The sequence below is a fragment of the Lichenostomus cassidix genome, chromosome Z (genome assembly GCF_008360975.1).
Source record: "Lichenostomus cassidix isolate B80296 chromosome Z, HeHo_3.0, whole genome shotgun sequence".
Classification (NCBI taxonomy): domain Eukaryota; kingdom Metazoa; phylum Chordata; class Aves; order Passeriformes; family Meliphagidae; genus Lichenostomus; species Lichenostomus cassidix.
In genome coordinates, this window is record NC_139511.1 from 3,166,644 (window position 1) to 3,185,376 (window position 18,733).

At 38.6% G+C, this 18,733-nt stretch overlaps 1 protein-coding gene across 1 annotated transcript in view; it reads left to right on the forward strand.

Moving 5' to 3' along the window:
- Positions 1 to 17,619, forward strand: part of FBN2 (fibrillin 2) — a 112,431-nt gene extending 94,812 nt beyond the window's left edge. The window contains exons 49-65 of the mRNA XM_085042171.1: positions 1,744 to 1,869; positions 2,082 to 2,234; positions 2,540 to 2,605; positions 2,857 to 2,982; positions 3,075 to 3,194; positions 3,719 to 3,841; positions 4,260 to 4,391; positions 5,053 to 5,178; positions 7,170 to 7,376; positions 8,066 to 8,191; positions 8,788 to 8,910; positions 9,050 to 9,166; positions 9,822 to 9,950; positions 12,069 to 12,188; positions 12,907 to 13,138; positions 13,752 to 13,908; positions 15,661 to 17,619. Coding sequence (XP_084898297.1) covers positions 1,744 to 1,869; positions 2,082 to 2,234; positions 2,540 to 2,605; positions 2,857 to 2,982; positions 3,075 to 3,194; positions 3,719 to 3,841; positions 4,260 to 4,391; positions 5,053 to 5,178; positions 7,170 to 7,376; positions 8,066 to 8,191; positions 8,788 to 8,910; positions 9,050 to 9,166; positions 9,822 to 9,950; positions 12,069 to 12,188; positions 12,907 to 13,138; positions 13,752 to 13,908; positions 15,661 to 16,032 — 2,555 coding nt within the window. The 3' untranslated portion in view covers positions 16,033 to 17,619. The remainder of the gene's footprint in view (positions 1 to 1,743; positions 1,870 to 2,081; positions 2,235 to 2,539; positions 2,606 to 2,856; positions 2,983 to 3,074; positions 3,195 to 3,718; positions 3,842 to 4,259; positions 4,392 to 5,052; positions 5,179 to 7,169; positions 7,377 to 8,065; positions 8,192 to 8,787; positions 8,911 to 9,049; positions 9,167 to 9,821; positions 9,951 to 12,068; positions 12,189 to 12,906; positions 13,139 to 13,751; positions 13,909 to 15,660) is intronic.
- Positions 17,620 to 18,733: the final 1,114 nt, after the last annotated feature.

The window sequence follows — 18,733 nt, forward strand, 5'->3', positions numbered from 1 at the left end:
TGTTTTATGGAAACAGGAATTCATTACTTCTGTCTGTAATGTGAAGGTTGCCAGTGGTTAGATGACTTTTTAAGCTCAGGGTGATTATATGCAGGAGAAACCAGAACGAGTGGAGCCACAGAAAAATTCTTAGCTTTCACCTACCCATGTAATACATTCCCTTTCATTTTATAAGAATATAGGGGAAAGAACTTGTTTACTTCCACAGCCTGGCTACTCACCTCTCCATCATGGCCACAGAAAAGTGTTTTAGCACCAAGCCATTCATTGCAATAATAATGAGCACTTCAAAAAAGCAATTTTCCTGTCCTATGCAGCTGAATGGCTGAGCTTTGTATATTAACAACTATCAGAGCAACTGGCAAATTGTTTACCCTTTCCTCTGAAATAAGCTGACTGAGAATGCTTCACACAGTGAGAGCCTGTCCAGGGGAAGCCTCTGCAGAGTTCAGTCAAATGCCAGATTGTGCTGCAGTGGTTTCTCCACGTGCTGTCTGAAAATCAGACTCAAGGCAATATTTTTTACTGTTCCCACCTGACTTCTTCCATCATTCCACTTGCATTTTCCTAATAATAAAGACTGTATTTCCAGTGTTTCCTTATCTGCAAAATACAGGGTGGTTTTCTAAAACTCAGTATAGCAGAGATTTCAATTAATATGGGCAAAAATGTCACTAAATTTGAGACTCAGCATCCATGAAGTTAATTTTCATGGAGAGAACTTGTTCCTGCCTCTACTTTGGTGTTAAGCTCAATGTGGCTTTTATGGTAGAATTCTTATACAGCTACAGGGCTCTTTGATGGTTATTCTAATATTCCTTACTGAAAGATTCAAAAAGCATTTTACTTTGTGGATTATGAAAATACATCTAATAATTTATCTGATTATAATTACCTTTAAAATTACTTTAGCAGGAAGGCTCATATAGTGCAGAATAGGATAAGATAAAAGATATTTTTGAATAATAGATATGAAGAACTATGGGTCTCTTAATGTATTCTTTTCCTACTTTGTCTGTTGCTTGTATAGATGGGGATGTACACGTGATACTGTTTGAGCTGCACAATTTTACAGGCACTTGATAGTTGTATTAAATACTAATATTTTTGCTTAAGCTTTTGGTAATTTTTAATACTACATTTAATGATATACCTCTATTTAAAAAAACAAATTTTACTGTCTGCAAACAGTAATAATAGTATATTATAGATTAGGCAATTGAACAGGAGCACATTTTAAATAACAGGGGGGCAGTAAAAGACTGCTAAATATAAGTGACAATATAAGTGACTGCTAAATATAAGTGACAATTAAAGGTGTCACTCTGCTAATAACTACCTATAGTTTCAGTTCCAGAATATGAAAGCCAGCATGAAAAAAGCGCACCTTTAATTAAAAAGAAATCCCAAAATGTATGGATTTCAAAAAAACCCCAATCTTTGGATGTTTATGCATACAGAAAAATATTGTTCTTATGGGAAATATATTCTGGAAGCATTTATTTAATGTTTATATTTTGAAAATAATGAAGAACAGAGAATGAATGGTATTTAGAAGAGGAGGTGCATGCAGTGAGAAGCTTTGATTTGAAAGAGTCAGTGAAACCTACAGGCTGATTTATCTCTTGGGCACTTTACTGGAAGCTGCTGAAGTTAAATCAATCTATAAATAAATAATCTTTCTTAACCAAGGAATTTGCAGCAAGTGAGGTTCTGGTGAAGCTTTTCTCCATTGCTTTACAGATATTAATGAGTGTAACGAGGATCCCAACATTTGCCTCTTTGGCTCTTGTACCAACACCCCAGGAGGTTTCCAGTGCATCTGCCCCACAGGTTTCGTGCTGTCTGACAATGGGAGGAGATGCTTTGGTAAGTTCATGAAAAAGCAATGCAGTAACTCATTCTAAAAGACAACAGGTATTCTCTAGAAATCCCTTCCAATTTATATCTGTATGAGGATTGCAAAATGCTTTCAAAAAAGCATGAAAAATACATCTAACATAATTTGTTTCAGGGCAGACAGTCATCATCTAACCCGGGAGGAGGTGCTGTCTCCACATAACTGTATTTTCTTCTTCTAGATACTCGTCAGAGCTTCTGTTTCACAAACTTTGAGAATGGAAAGTGCTCAGTGCCCAAGGCTTTCAACACCACAAAGGCCAAGTGTTGCTGCAGTAAAATGCCAGGAGAAGGATGGGGTAATCCTTGTGAGCTCTGTCCAAAGGAAGAAGAAGGTACACATCAAGATTTAAAATTTGTAGGTGGGGGAAAAAGAGGAGCACATTGGTTTTATGCTTTTGGTCATTGGAAAGAGAGATTTCATTTTGGCATTTGCTCTTACCAGCATTTTCTAAAATGATTTTTCAAGTCAGCAAAAGGAATAAAATTAAATAGAAGAAACCAAAGACAAAGTGAAATACTGACCTGGTGGTTTTGCTCTGTAGAAACCTGAACTAGTATCCTTTCTGGATGGCTTTAACCATCTGTCATGGTTCTCTCTCTCACTTCCTTTTTTTTAAAAGAAAATGTATCTCTACAGTTGCTTTTCAGGACCTGTGCCCATATGGTCATGGAACTATTCCTGGAATTGATGACACACGTGAAGGTAGGTATTCTGCTGATAATAAAATGTAAATATTGACTCTTAAAACTATACTTAGATATTATAGTATGTGATAGCTTATTCCTTACAGCTGCTGGTAACAAGAGGCTGACCTGAAAACTGTGTTAAAAGAACACTTTTGAAGGTTCGTGCCTTGAGTCAAACAGAATGGGGTGCTTAGGCTTTTTAAAATGCTTTTTTTAAGACTTGAAATGCATCAGCTAAGTGGCTGCTAATAACTTCCTGCTTTTTAGATGTCAATGAATGCCTTGAAAGCCCAGGAATTTGCTCCAATGGCCACTGCATCAATACTGATGGCTCATTCCGCTGCGAGTGCCCCATGGGGTACCACTTGGATTTCACAGGAGTGCACTGCATAGGTGAGTGCAATTACAGGAATTGGAACTGGAATTTAAAACACAATTTGGTGTGTGCCAGCTCTCTTCAATCTGCATTTCCCCCTCTTGTACAGATACTGATGAATGTTCCATTGGCAACCCCTGTGGAAATGGAACATGCTCTAACGTGGTCGGCAGCTTTGAGTGCAGCTGTCATGAAGGATTTGAGCCAGGACCAATGATGAATTGTGAAGGTGACCTGTCCTCTTCATTTTGTTTTGTCCTTTGGTTTTTGTCCAGTTCTCAGCATTCAAATTATTTTATTAGCCATGTTTGACATGCTGTACTAACTCAGAGGGAAAAAAGTTTCTGTGATTCTGTGATTGAGTTAAGCAGAACTTTCAATTTATCGCAGGACTTCCCACACTGCATTTTGGGTCATTCTCACAAATTTTATATCTTATGAATCACAATTAATTTGCTTTCTGAAGCTCTAATTTCTCATCACACAAAAGCACTTGGAAAACAAGCATAGAATAAAAATCTGAAATAGGCCTGCCCTAACTTGTCATTCTAAGCTCAAGTAGTTCTTTAAATACTATGCCATTACTTTTAAGCAGAGGTTGTTCAGTTTTCTCTATTTACTCAAGAGCTAACAATTTGAATTATTGCATTTCTGATTATTTCAGCTGACAAGAGAAGCATAGGTGTAACACACCTTCTTGGTGATTGTTTTAAAACTCATTAGAGAATGACTGTTGTGTTTCTCTCTGCTCAGATATCAATGAGTGTGCTCAGAACCCCTTGCTGTGTGCTTTTCGTTGCATCAACACTTATGGTTTCTATGAGTGCACTTGCCCAGTGGGATATGAACTAAGAGAGGACCAAAAGATGTGCAAAGGTAATGGCTGATGTATCAACTTCTCCCCACCTTCCATCACCAGCACATAATCCACATATTTTTGTGCATCCTGCATTCATCCTCTCAGTGGAATGTTGCAAACAGCCCAGCAGGTGATGATTTGCTCGTTCAGAACTGAGAAAAAAGCAGTGTTCAGTGTTTTTTTCACCAAGTGTGACCCTTGATGGGGACTGCAAAGCTGAGGATGTCACAACGGTGAAGTTCATCTTTAATGTGACAAGATGATAACAGCTCACAAAGATTAAGATAACTGCAAATAATCATAGATTTTGGACTTTTCCTTCAGTGCTTTTACTTAGGGAAGACTGTACTTCCTTTCTCTTGAAGCTGTCTTCAGGAGCTGAAGTTACTGGAAGGAAGTTCAAACACAAAGTTGTTTGGTTGTTTTTTTTCCCAGACCTAGATGAGTGTGCTGAAGGTCTCCATGACTGTGAATCAAGAGGCATGATTTGCAAAAATCTGATTGGTACCTTCATGTGCATTTGTCCTCCTGGCATGACCCAGAGACCTGATGGAGAAGGATGCACAGGTAAAGCTTGGGAAGGGAAGAAGGAATCTAGTGAAATCATAAAGAATTATTCCAGAGTTCTTTTTCCCTAGAGAACTATGGAATAGTCTTGGGTTTTTTCCTATATACCAGAAGTAAGTACAGTTTGTTAAAAACACAGCTATTGTTTTCTCCTCAAATAATTGAGTGAATGATGGAGGAAAGGTGTTTGTTTACTTCCAGGGTGGGGAATTGTTTTGAACTATGGCAGTTTCCATATCTTTTGCCCTTTATGGCATTTATAGGTAGTTTCAGAATCTTGTAGTGTTAATTCTTTAAAGATGTGGCATTTATATTAATGTTAAAGGAAATGTAACATTTTATTTATTATAATCTTGCTTCCTACCCATAAACTGATACCTCATTTGTTTGGCAAATTAATTTTTTAGATGTAACAACTATCTGAAAAACTTTTGAATTTTATTGTAAAGCAATGGAGTTTTTCTTCTGAAATCCTTACTAGTCATGTAGAACTACACTGAAACAAAAAAAAAGTCTAAGATGCTGAGCATCATAAGGTATCTTAAGTGTCCTTTATGAATTGTTATTTTCTGATTTAATATATACATAGACAAAGAATTTTTAATCTGTTTGCTTATATTGCTAATATATTCTATTCTATTCTAATTTATTTTTTGTGAAGATGAAAATGAGTGCCGCTCCAAGCCAGGTGTCTGTGAAAATGGTCGTTGTGTGAATGTTATTGGGAGCTACAGATGTGAATGTAATGAAGGATTCCTGTCAAGTCCATCAGGCACTGAGTGTCTTGGTAAATGTCTTTTTTGTACACGTCTTCTCACATTAGAGTGTAAAATCAGAGAGAAAATTTGGCTTCTGAATACCTAAGAGCTCTCATATCTACAGAAATTAAATAACTTTTCTCCTTAATTAAACAATGATAAAATATTAAATTCAGACAGCGATTATGAGTATAAAATATTGTGATTTTACCAGAAAATTGCAAGTTGTTATTTTTTTTGAGGCAGGCCTGCAGATAAATGCTGGTGAAGGGTTTTTGTTCATCAACCTGTATTTTCTTTTCAATGAATTCATATTTGTCATTTGCACTGTAAAATTCATCATTCCCTTTCTGGAATCAGACAGAACTGCAGAAATTTACTTTTTCTTGACCAGTGTTCAAGTGTACATACAATACAGAAGGGGTGTATTTATTGGTATTCTTGCATAAAAAATGCATGAATATTCTCTTATGTCAGTGCTATAAAACCAGCTCCCTGTAAATTGTGATCAGGAGTGTGCTGACTTCATGAAAAGCAATAACATTGAAGTGCAGAGTATTTCCTAAGGATTAGAACCAGATGGGAAGCAAATACTGCAGTCTGTTAACCCCAGCCAGTCATTAATGCCAAGGAAATACCCTTTTCGGAAGTCATTATTGCTTTCCTGTATTTAATATGTAATTTTCTTATTATTTTCTGCCTTGGGAAGGCTTTCTTTTTTGCTTCTTTTCCTTTCAGGTTTCCTGGGTTAGAAATTACAATGAAAAATTAATCTGGCACAAACATTCCGTCACAAATTACACTGTTTTAAATACATTGTGCAAACCTTTATATTCTGTTCACGTTAAAATTTATTCCACGTCTCCAACTGGGGACAAAACATTTCTGTGTTCTTCAGGTCATAATGCCCCTAAAGACCTGCACAATATTCCTGTCTCAGAGAAATCTGCAGTCTTGCAAATTACTGCAGCAAATATTTTGTTTCACAGAACTGACACTTGCAGTGAGGACAACTTTATTTGATGTAAACAGTCAAGTTACCAGGTGGACAAATTTCCTAAAGCTAAAGTTTGCCTTTTGTCTAATTCTTGTAAGAAATTTACAGATTCTTCTCCTCATACTTTAAAAGAGAAGGTCAGCTGAGCATTAATACATTTACACATTCTGAGGGATCCAGAAGGATTTTAACTACTAGCTTTGTGAGGAAAAAAGAAAACCTTTTATGTAAAAACATAAGAAATCTCAGATAAGTAACTGACAATGTCTCCATTGTAATCAAGAAATAAAACAGGTGACATAGCCTATTTAGAAGATGCAATCTCTGCAAGATTTGGAGTTTCTATTGGCATTGGAAACTGGGATTTCTTCTCAGCTGCCTCCTTGAAGGAAACTTATAGGAGCTCCATGACTTTCAAGCTTTGTTCCCCTTTCATTACTGACAGGCGTTAAGCAAAAGGTTTAAAAATTAAAATAGAATTAGATAGGGAACACACCCAACAGTAAGGCAGTAATTTCCCCCTCCCCAATAAAATCTACCACTAAAAAAGCACTAAGTTGCAGATACACATCTATGTTATAATGATTTTTTTATTAAACCACATCAGTGTAATTAGAGAAGGTCAGATGTGTTATTTTGGCCAGTAAAACAAAACAAACTTCTAACCCACTCCAGATAAATCCTTCAAATGCAAACATAGTATAGGCAGCTGAAGTGGAAGCTCAGTTTTGCCCACAGCCTGTTTTACCTCCAAGGGCACAACTTCCCTACAGGCAAAACTCTTACCCAGCTCATGCAGGTACTGAACATTGGGGACATCTTGAATATATTTGGAATGGCAGCATATTACCAAAACACACAACAATTCTGAAAGGCTAAATCAAGGTAGAATTCACGATATCTAATAATCTTCTGGTGCTTGCACATATTGACAGAGAGACAGAATAATACACCAGGATCCTTAATGGAGCAGGTGTTTATTATCCCTTTCTCCGTTCCAACCTCTCTCCTTCCTCCTCTCAGATAATCGCCGAGGGTTTTGCTTTGCTGAAGTCCTGCAGACCATGTGTCAGATGGCTTCCAGCAGCCAGAATCTTGTCACCAGGTCCGAGTGCTGCTGTGACGGAGGCCGGGGCTGGGGGAACCAGTGCAGGCTCTGCCCCCTTCCTGGAACCACCCAGTACAAGAAACTCTGTCCACATGGATCAGGCTACACCACAGATGGAAGAGGTATTTGCAGGGATGAAAAGAGGCAGAGAAGGGGAAAAGAGTATGCTCACATGCTTAGGAAAATGCAGAATTCTCTTTGAAGCTCCTTTGGACAATTTCCTGTTAAACAACAGAGTTTGGTTTTTCAAATAATGCCGAGAGACCAGAAATTAAAAACATGTTCTACGGTAGCTGCAAACGGAACAGCTGTGTAGAATTTTCAGTATTGGGATCTGCTTGAAGGTACCAACCAATAAATAAAAGCTAGGAATGATCCCAAATCTTTTGTATTGCTGAAAAGTTGCACACATGACAAAGGCAACAACCTGATTTCTTTTAATAACAATTTCACAATGCTTTGCAGGTGCTGTTTCCACATAGGAAGATGAAGATAATGCATATTTTTGATGGAGGGTGAAAAATTTTTGATATGGAAGTGGTGATAAGAAAATTCCCTTCTGTGGGGTTTGTATTTTGAGTTAGCAAAACTAGAATTTGATACCCAGTGAAACAGCAGGAAAGGGTTGGTGCAAACCACAGTAATGAAATTTGAAGGATGTTTGACTTTGGATTCAGATACATTTCTAAAGAGGTAGAAGGGCGAAAGTTCCTGTCAGAAGCTTGAGGATGTGGAGCTCTGCAAAAATAGAAGAGGATAAAAACGTTGAATTTAAAACCAAGATATGATGTATTTAATATTTTCTGTGCAGATATTGATGAATGTAAGGTCTTGCCAAACCTGTGCAGGAATGGGCAGTGCATCAACACCATGGGCTCCTTCCGGTGCTTTTGCAAAACTGGCTATACCACTGACATAACTGGCACATCTTGTAATGGTAAGATTCAGACAATTAATCATCAGGCTTTTTAAAAATTGTTCCATAGTGATGTACTCACCTCTGTAAACCCTTGTAGCAAAACATTTTTTCTTCTCTTTATCTCTTTTATGTCATGTCCTATATTTCTTCTCCTATTTCGCAGTTCTTTTTTTGTATTTCCTTTGGGGAGATTGAGAAACAAACACTGCTGGCAATATTCCTGCAGTAGAGTGATCACTGAGGATTGTTGAAGCTGTGTAACCAGTTTAAGTGACAAAACTGCTCATTACTTCGTGTTTACATTTTTCCCACTTTTTTCTGGTTAACAGATATAACCATATCCTAGAATGTCAAAAAATAAACACTTGTTGCTTAGATGAAAATACCAATGCCACTGTCACTCTAGTATATTTCTCTTCCAAGACAGTTTGTTATGGTACTGACAACCCCATGTAAACACAGCAGCACATTCATAGAGAAAGGAACAGGAACCCTGAATAAATGCTAACTGGGGGCTTTTTCCTACAAACATTTTTCTCTTAAATGCTGTTTATCAAACATCTTTTTGTCAAAGAGATCAGAACAAAAGGGGACTTAATATTTTCTCTCCTTAGATCTTGATGAGTGCTCCCAGTCTCCCAGACCATGCAATTTTATCTGCAAGAACTCGGAAGGGAGCTATCAGTGCTCATGTCCCAGGGGCTACATCCTGCAGGAAGATGGGAAGACATGTAAAGGTAAAGAAGGTTATACACACTGACTTTTATTTTGGTTGCAACTTAAAGGGAATTGGTTTTGTAGTGTGATCGTTCTATGAAATTAGATTAAAAGTGCCTCTTTGTTGATTTTTTTTAAGATGTCATCTCTTACTTTCAGATCTTGATGAATGTCAAACCAAACAGCACAACTGTCAGTTCCTCTGTGTCAACACCCTTGGAGGCTTCACATGCAAATGTCCACCTGGTTTTACACAACATCACACAGCTTGTATTGGTAAGAAAAACATCAGTTTTCTTTCATCAGTTTTTCCTTAAGAACAACATTCTCAACTATGAGTTATCTCTTGTGCTATTTATACAGAGCAATAGTGTCAAGAGGCCAGAAAACAGATTTTGAAAATCAGCAATTACAGCTAAAGACAAAAAAATCAGCCTTTTCAATCTGTCCACTATTTCTGTTTTCTTGGTTAGTAAAGAGCTGTACATATTTAATACATTATTATGTTCTAAGTGGTACCACATGGAAACAAAAGGGTGAATTATTAAAATCATTTGAAATGTAGTTAACCAAAACCAGACTTGCATTTTCTTTTTCAATAGATACAGATGTCTTTAGATCTTAAGCATATGTATAAATCTTGCCAACTGAAACTGTTTTAGTTCAGCTAACACAGAAGGGCAGCATTTTTCCAATATCAGCAATTACATGCCTGCTCTTCCACACTCATATCATAACTGAATTACAACTTTTACTTAGAGTTTATTAATTACTCATACCTCCAGGTCATCTGAAATTTAAAAATTAAAAGCTACAAAATAAAATGTTGCACCACTGTGGATTTCATCCTCTTAAGAGATGTTATATGAACATGTCAAAAATCATGCCACAAGGTAAACCAACCTTCTTCTCTCTCCTCTGTGCATTGAAGATAACAACGAATGTGGTTCTCATCCATCACTTTGTGGATCAAAAGGAATTTGCCAAAACACTCCTGGAAGTTTCACCTGTGAATGTCAAAGGGGATTTTCTCTGGATTCTACTGGATTAAACTGTGAAGGTAACTAGGAATGGTCAAATTTTTTTATGGTGCAAATGCTTACTTCAGTTTCTAGTGAATCACTTGATGCCAACGAGACAGATAAAACAGAGCACCAACCACAGTAAATGTAATTACAAAAAGAAATTGAAAAGTAATTAATTAAATTTTAATTAGAAATTAGAATTTATTAGAATATACCAATTTTAAGCATAACATAAGCCTATGCAAGACTGTGCTACCCTGAGTAATTTTTGTAGAAATTGGAATAAGAAGGTGACTATTTAGTTGAACTCCTGAAGAGTTGCTTTCAGGCTACCACTTCAACTTCACATAGGTCTGTGTCTCTAAAAGTCTAGTGGCTGTGGGGTTTTTTTCCATTTTTTCATATGTCTAAACACAATCTCTCTACCATTTTAATTTAGGCTAACTGTAATTGTCTACCTGAGGGTATCTAAGATTACAGTAAAAATTCTGTGCTTTTCCCTCCTACCACAGAATTACACAGTCAGAAGGCCGATTTGCTCCATTCAGAAAGTTAATTATTACAGTTAAAATGCAGGTTATATTGATGAGCTTTATCTCTCTCTGCTGGCCCAAAAGGAAGCCTGAGTTAGGAAATCTCTGTTTGAGAGCTCCACATGTCTCAGTGGGCCTCAGGTACTGAGCAGAGAAGGAAATAAAAAGCATTACAAGGCCGCCTGGCTGTTGAGAATTAGAAATGCAGGGACATGCATGAACAACTTTATGACATTTGAAAATATCAGCTACTCTGATACAGTATTTAAAACAGGAATTGATATTTAGAGCCCGTTTCTGGAATAGTAGTGCAGAATATATGCAGCTAGAAGTTTTACTAAGATTTATCTCCTGTCAGTTCACTTTGTTCTCATAAAATACATATATCAGCGTATGCCTATAAAACAAAGGAATTATTTTTTAATTTTTTTTATAGAGGTGTGTACCTGAACAATTAGGTTGCTTACAACTGACTTATTCCCTATAGTGGACACAATTTAAGATGTCTGAGTTTTTATATTTTGTAGGGTGGGGTGATTGTGGTTGCCTCCTTTATTAACACTTGTCTCAGAGACTTTCTAGGTGGCTTTTTATTTTCAGTTGGAAAGACATCCAAATTTGACATTTAAACATTCCAATATGTTCCAGGAAACTGAAAGCTTAGCTCTACATAGTTGGTTTAAAACTGAAATTTAAAAAAAACTTCAAATTCTAAGCATTACACCAAAGCAACAACATGTGGGATTATTGGAAGAGTGTTTATTCTCCAAATCTGAGTAATGTAGAAGCTCAAGAGCTCAAATCAGATTATTAATAGATAGAAAGAACTCAACATCAATTGATTTTCAGGCTGTCTGAAAGAACAACCTGAATGGTCCTTCTATCTGACAACAGCACTGCCCTGTCATAAGTCACAGAATCACAAAATGGTTTGAATGGGAAGGGAATTTAAAGCTCACCTCATTCCACCCCTTTTTATGGGCAGGGACACCTCCCACTGTCCAAGGCTGCTCCAAGCCCCAGTGTCCAACCTGGCATTGGACACTGCCCGGGATCCAGGGGCAGCCACAGCTTCTCTGAGAATTCTATCCCAGGGCCTCACCAGCCTCCCAGAAAAGAATTTTTTCCATATATCTGGGTCAAATCTACCCTTTTTCAGCATAAAGCTATTCCTCCTTGTCCCACCATTACATGTGTTTGTCATAAGTCCCTCTCCAGCTCTCCTGTTGCCCTTTAGAAGGGAGGAGTCTCTAAGGTGTCCCTGAAACCTTCAGTTCTTGAGGCTGAGCAACCCCAGCTCTCTCAGCCTGTCTTTGTAGAAGAGCTGCTCCAGCCTTTTGAGCATCCTGGTGCCTCATCTGGACTCTGTCCATTAGCTCCAGCTCCTTCCTGTGCTGCCCAGGGCTGGGGCAGCTCTGCAGCTGAGGTCTCACCTGAGTGGGCAGAGGGGCAGAATCCCCCCTGCCCTGCTGCCCAGCTGGGGCTCAGCCCAGGACACGTTTGGCTTTTTGGGCTGCCAGAGCACGTGGCTGGGTCATACTAAACTTGTGATCCACCAGTGTTTGGCAGTGGGTGTAATCCTGTGTTCTGTCATGTTCTGCTTCCCTCCTGAATGCACAGATGTGGATGAATGTGATGGAAACCACAGGTGCCAGCATGGGTGTCAGAACATCCTGGGGGGATATAGATGTGGATGCCCACAAGGATTTATCCAGCATTACCAGTGGAATCAGTGTGTTGGTAAGGAAGCAAACACTACAAAATACATTTAAACAGTGAAGGTACCAGAGTGTTCAAAGGGACAACACCAGGCAAGGGCAAGAATTAGCAGAAAAAAGGGTGTGCAAACACAAATCTTTCTTATCCCTCTCCCTCTCCTTCCATACACTTACTACTCCCAATATATATCAGTGACAGTAACAAGAAAACACACTCAGCCTTTTGAAACTCTGTGTGACAAGTAGCTTTCCTAGTAAGGCCTCAATTCTGACCCCTTTCTTCTTGGAAAAATCCCCATCACTGAATGAATTCCTGAGAGCATCAATGTAAATAGCTCCGTTGGGGAAAAAAAGCATTAAAAATCATAATTTTTATTAGTAAGAATTACTGTCATTAGCAATTTAAGAATACTACAGAAGAGCATCTAAAGCAAATAGTGAGAAAAAAACCCAACAAAACCATTGAGAGTTTCCAACTTCCAAAATACAGTCTTAAGGTCAACATTAGCTGTTTGCGCAGAGAATGGGATAAATTAAGAAGTTCAGGAGTTCTGCTGTAGACTTACTCATTCAATCCATCACTTTTTTCCTGTGGCTCATGATCTAAGCTATATCACATACAAAATGAAATGTGGGATTTTTTAGTAAAAACTTAGTACACACAGAAACGATGTCATCCTGTCCTGTTCACAAAGACCAATAAAACATATTTACCAATATTTTTTTTGTTTGCTCACCAGATGAAAATGAATGCTCCAATCCTCACATGTGTGGCTCTGCTTCTTGCTACAACACCCTGGGAAGTTACAGGTGTGTCTGCCCATCTGGGTTTTCCTATGACCAGTTCTCCAGTGCCTGCCACGATGTGAATGAGTGCTCTTCTGCCAAGAACCCCTGCAATTATGGTTGTTCCAACACTGAAGGTGGATATCTCTGTGGCTGCCCACCTGGCTATTACAGAGTTGGACAAGGGTGAGTTTCTCCATGCAGAGCACACAAAAAAACACATTCAGAAGGTGCAGAGGTGCAAATGAAGGAGAAGATGCTAAGTCCTTTCTAGTTTTGCACACAATGTGCAGAAACTAGGAAACAAATGTCTGTACATCCAACTTGGCATTCATTTTAAATGTAGCATATAGACAACATTAAACAAGTTTGCTTTCTCCCCTCACCTGCTCAGTGAGGACTGATGATGTGTAAGGATAGGTACTATCTGTACTGAGATAATTAGGGGTTTTAAGTATCACTGATCAATCTGGAACATTAAACACAAATTAACTTTGTTCTGGTACAGAGCAATGGGTAAATTCTGTAGTTCCTAAAGTTCAGGGCAGGCTGGCTTTGTTCAGTTTCGTTGTACAACTTGTAAAAGAAAACTCACTAAGGCTGGAAAGCCTTCAGCCAGTGTTTGTATTTTCCTCAATAAGCCTCTCCATTGTGAAGGAAATTAATGCACAGCCCTCCTGCTGAGGAAAGGGCAAGATAGGGGATAGAGACAGTGTGGTGCAGATTACACACCCTCCATTTATCAGGATAGTTCATAAAACTGCAGGCAGTAACTAAAACACATGTTTTCATTCGACAGACACTGTGTCTCAGGGATGGGATTTAACAAAGGCCAGTACCTGCCCCCGGAGGGAGATGCTGATAAGGAGAATGCTTTGTCCCCTGAAGCCTGTTACGAGTGCAAAATCAATGGCTACTCCAAAAAAGACAGCAGGAAGAAGAGAAGTGCTAACACTGTACGTACCAGGATAAAAAAGCACCATAATGTTCCTCTGGGTATTTTTAGAGATATGATACCAGTAGTAAATGGAGGCAATCTTTTAAACAGGCCACGTTCAATGGTGAAAATCTCTTTTCTTCCCCTGCCTCACTTAGATCCTGCTGGCAGTAATAATTTGACAATAAGAAACACACCAACAGCTGTTAAAGGATGAAGTTTTTAAAGCTTGTAAAGATTCCTTTGTAAGATGAGATATGGTCTACTTCCTCAGAGTACATTCAGGGAAATGAGAGACCTAGGAAACTGATCATGTCCTCATCATGTTCTGCTGCCAGGAGGAGGTTGGACAGTGTTTATGGTCTGGGACAGCTAAATATGTCTTGCAGAAGATCACTTCTGTTCCATGGTTTCTCACAATGGTGGGGCATTGCATACTGGTGGTTGATAGAAGTTCAGTTATTTGCAGGATTGCTGAAGTTTTTAGAGAATTATGCTTCAGACTTAGGTTTTTTTCTCACTGCATTTTGTGGGCTTATAAGGGTAAGTTACAGGAACTCATTCATAATTTTTACATCTTGTTATTACACTTCTTTTGATAGCATTAACTTTGTCAGTTTCTAGTACTTGGTACATAGTAAAAGTGACATCCATAAACTACATGAAAAATGAAAATTTTTAATCACTATTGACGTCTATGGGGTCCAAGAATTTAAAACACTGCGTTACTTGCTCCTGTCCAAAAATCTCCCTTATTTTCACCATGCTATTTTAATTGCATTTCATACTGGCAGCATACATCTGTACTGACATGTGGCTGGAATTTTCAGAGGAGCTTTCAGGGAGTTCCCATAGGGCATTGAGAAATGTGTTTCCATGTTGTGAGGTTGGTCATAAGAACATAAGAACTGTGCCTGTTGTATTGTCTTTACTGCAGTAGTAAACACTTGTGGAGGTACATTCACTCCGTTCTCCTTTTGAGGCTGCAGTGCAACCTGAGAAATGCTCATTAAAATTAAATCTGCCTTTTGCTGATACCCTTGCTGATAATTTTTTAAGCAATTCAACACTTTTTTTGTAATGCTCCTCTTAAAGGCTTCTTTGCAAGCCTGAAGTTAAACAGGTTCTCAAAATAATCTGAAGTCAGAGCCTCCTGTTTATCATCCTCTTAAGGTGATGCCTTAAAAGCTGGTAAAAATAAGATGGAGACACAGTAGTATAGGGAAAAAGGGTATTACTTTGGTTTTTATAGGATCCCAGGTGCTCTCTTGTTGAAGGTGGAACTATGCTGACAAAGCACACTCTGTGTACAATGCGTATGCAATTTTATGGACCTTACAAATTAAAAATCTATTAAAAATCTATTTAAAATCTATTTAAAATCTCCTAATAAGGAACTTAACAAATGAAGCAATTTTTTTCTTATTCTAATTATCTTCCCCTAAATGAGGCTACAATCTAGTTTACAAAAACATGTTTCAGAGAGGAGGATCCACCCAAGGTTGGAGCCTCTAGTTCTCAGATAGTAGGGATGTTTCATCTTCTCCAGAGAACCCCAAACTAGGCTAAATATCAGAGTACAAGGGTTATAGACATGTAGGGCTAAGGTACAGGGAGTGGGAAAGGGTAAAAAATATGTAAAAATTATATAAAAGGAAAGGACAAAAAACTATTAGGCGTCAAGGCCTGTGTGAGAGGCCTTTAGGATTTACAGGGTGTGCTGTATGGAACCAAGGCTCTCTCCTGCTCTAAACACTCCTTCCTCCTCCAGATCGAGCCGGTGAGCTCGGGCAGCGTGGACATGGAGAGCCCCTGGACAGTGAGGGTGAACATTTCGAGCCTGGAGGGCGGACGGCCCATCCTGGAGCTGCTGCCGGCCATCCAGGCCCTGCAGCGCCGCGTGCGCTACGCCATCTCCCGCGGCAACGACGGAACCTTCCAGATCCTGCACAGGGACGGCGTGGCCGTCCTGCAGGCCGTGAGGGACAGGGCCAGGCGCGGGGTGCACTCGCTGGAGATCACCAGCGTGCCTCTGTACGGCAGGAAGGAGATGGAGCGGCTGGAGGAGAGCCATGAGGAGAACTACCTGCGCGGGGAGCTGGGCCAGGCGCTCAGGGTGAGGCTGAGGGTGGAGCTCGTTTAGCCGCCTCTGAAGGGATCTGTTCCACTTCTTCTGACACTTCTGGCTTGTCTACACACCTGGGAGTATCTGCCTTTCAAAGTGTCCTTTGGAAAGGTGTATTTTGGGGGAGGAAGGCCCTTCCTTTCCATCCTGCCAAGACTGCAGAATCTCCCTCTTCTGGACGGGGTGATTAAACTCTGCCAAAACTTCTATTACAAGGGCAAATCATGGTTACTGTATCTTTTATATAACCTCGATTTAAAGTATATTAAGAAGCTAAAGTTCAAGGAGTCATCATATGGCACTAAATGGCACAAAAATGTGAGCTATTTTTTTTCCTGTTAGCAGTCTGTAACACTTTGGGTATTTTGCTATAGTTCCTAATGAAAAAAAATTATAGATGTTTATTTATTTTTAATGCAGTAATATATGGAGAAAATAACAAATTATGTAAACAAAAAGGGAAACTTGCTTGTTTTTCTTTACTTTTATAAATTTGAGCTATAACATTTTAGAGGTACTTTCTTAATTAAGAAAAAAAGAAGTAGATTTGGAAGATGTTTTCTTTTCTACTTGGACCAGTCATCCAAACAGTATACAAGTAATTCTAAAATAAATCAGAGCTGAACGATCACTGTAGTAGGATATTGTAAAGTGGGATATTGTAATCTGTCCACACAGTAGGGCATTCTAAAGTGCTCTTGTGAATGAGTACTAAAAAAGAGGAAAAAAAAGGGAAAAAAGAGTCACAGAGGACAAATATCACAATATCAGTCTCTGCAGAGATCATATTTCACACCAGCTCAATGGGATTGTGTTCTGAATCATCCACAGCAAATAGTGGAGGAGGCACAACCCCTGTAGCAAAATACCTTGACTGTTTTTTTAAATCCCATTAGAACTGCAGAACCAAACTGTGCTGTCCTTCCCTCAGTGACCTCGAAGAGCCACACAGGCAACCACACCTCATGCTCAGAAAAGGTGCTTCACAAACTGGCATTAATTCCTGCAGGCAGCTGAAGGAAATGTCTCTCTGAAGGGAATGTTTCACCCTGTTTGGTGCTGGCTCAAAACCAGGGTGCACTTGCTAAGCCCTGAGAGCTGTGTCAGGACTGCCAACCCTGCAAAACTTAATTATTGCAGTGCAGGCGAGGAAAATTATGTATTTGAAGTTCATTTGTTAGAAATCTCATTAATGCTGTAGTTATACACGCCTCAGTTTATCATAGCTTATTCTGTAAGGGAGATGATTGTACAATGACTTGAGTTTTAGTTTACTTTAGTGATTTTTATTTTTGTTTTCTTTTTAAATCTCGTACTGTCATGTGTTAACTGTATGTCTCAATGGTGCTTTCTGTGACAGCTGGTGCCTGTAACTGGCCATGCAACAGAATCTCTCATGTGAAAACAGCCAAAGCTCATCCAGGATTGTTCCAGTTGCATCTAGGTGCTGACCAAAGACTATACCAAGTTAAACTCAGTGATTTTTCTTCTCTCTTGATGAGTTTGGGGATTTTGAAAAGAAATGTTGTAAGAAAAAAATATTTCTCTTGAACATTTGTATCAGTAAAACAACAGTTTTCTTGCAATAAAGCTTATTTTGGGTTAGTTTTTGTCCTTTTATTCCATTCAGAGTTAAACTGGTGATTGATTTTAAGTAATAGCCAACACTGGCTGGGGTCTGAAACCACATTTTTTTGACATTACTTTCAAATATGGTGGTGCAAGTTTTGTTAAGATTCAAAGCTGCTTCTGGGTAGAATGACTGACATCCATAGAAATAAAAAAGATCTCTAGGGGTCTGATAAATATATACAGGACAGCCCTGACTTTAAGGCTTAACAACTGTCATAAGTGGTTTAGAAGAAGTCTACTCTGTCTCCAGAATGGGAGACACTAACATTGTTAGGTTTTTGTAGCCTTGTTTACAAAAAGAAGCTATCATCAGGTAACACCTGCATTAACTAATCACACAGTAATTACAAAGTACAAAAAATGCTTTATCCCTTCTCTAGAAAGGGATATCCTTATCACCCACCATCTTAAATTGTTCAGACAGTTATGCACAGTCCCAGGCAGAAGCCACTCCCAGCTTCAAATCCAGATGAAAAAATGTTGAATTAAATGAAATGTGGAACTAAAGAAATCCAAGACAGAACCACATCCTTACAATCCAAGCTGTCGCAGTATGTATTTCTATACCCATTTCTCCAAATTCTACCTTTTAACATTCTTGAGCCTTTTAATGAAAAATATTTAATGAGAAAGCTGATTACATATGCAGAGGTAGACCAATGTCCTAGGAAGCTACAAATGGTTATTGGTACGGGTGAATAACATCAATCTTCACTTAACAATTATTCTTCTAGCTTTCATATCATGGCTTCAAATTCCTTAAAAAAAAAAAAAAAAAAAATAGTTCACCTTACCAGTAGTTATGTTGTCCCTGAGAAGTGGAGTCTCCCACCCAGTGTGCAAAGCCATAGACACACAGGGTTTAAATATTTGATTTATTTACATTTGTGGACAGAAAGAGGTGCTGGGTGCTAAATCCACAGAGCCAAACCCCCAAGTACATTTGTAGCCTTCTATTTAGCTGGTATTTATATTTGTTTCCTACTTACATCAGTTATAACTGTCTATACTGTGTACAGACACAGATTTGATTAAAGGATTTTTGCATAATCAAGACAATTTGGGTTTATGGACTTTACTGTGAGAA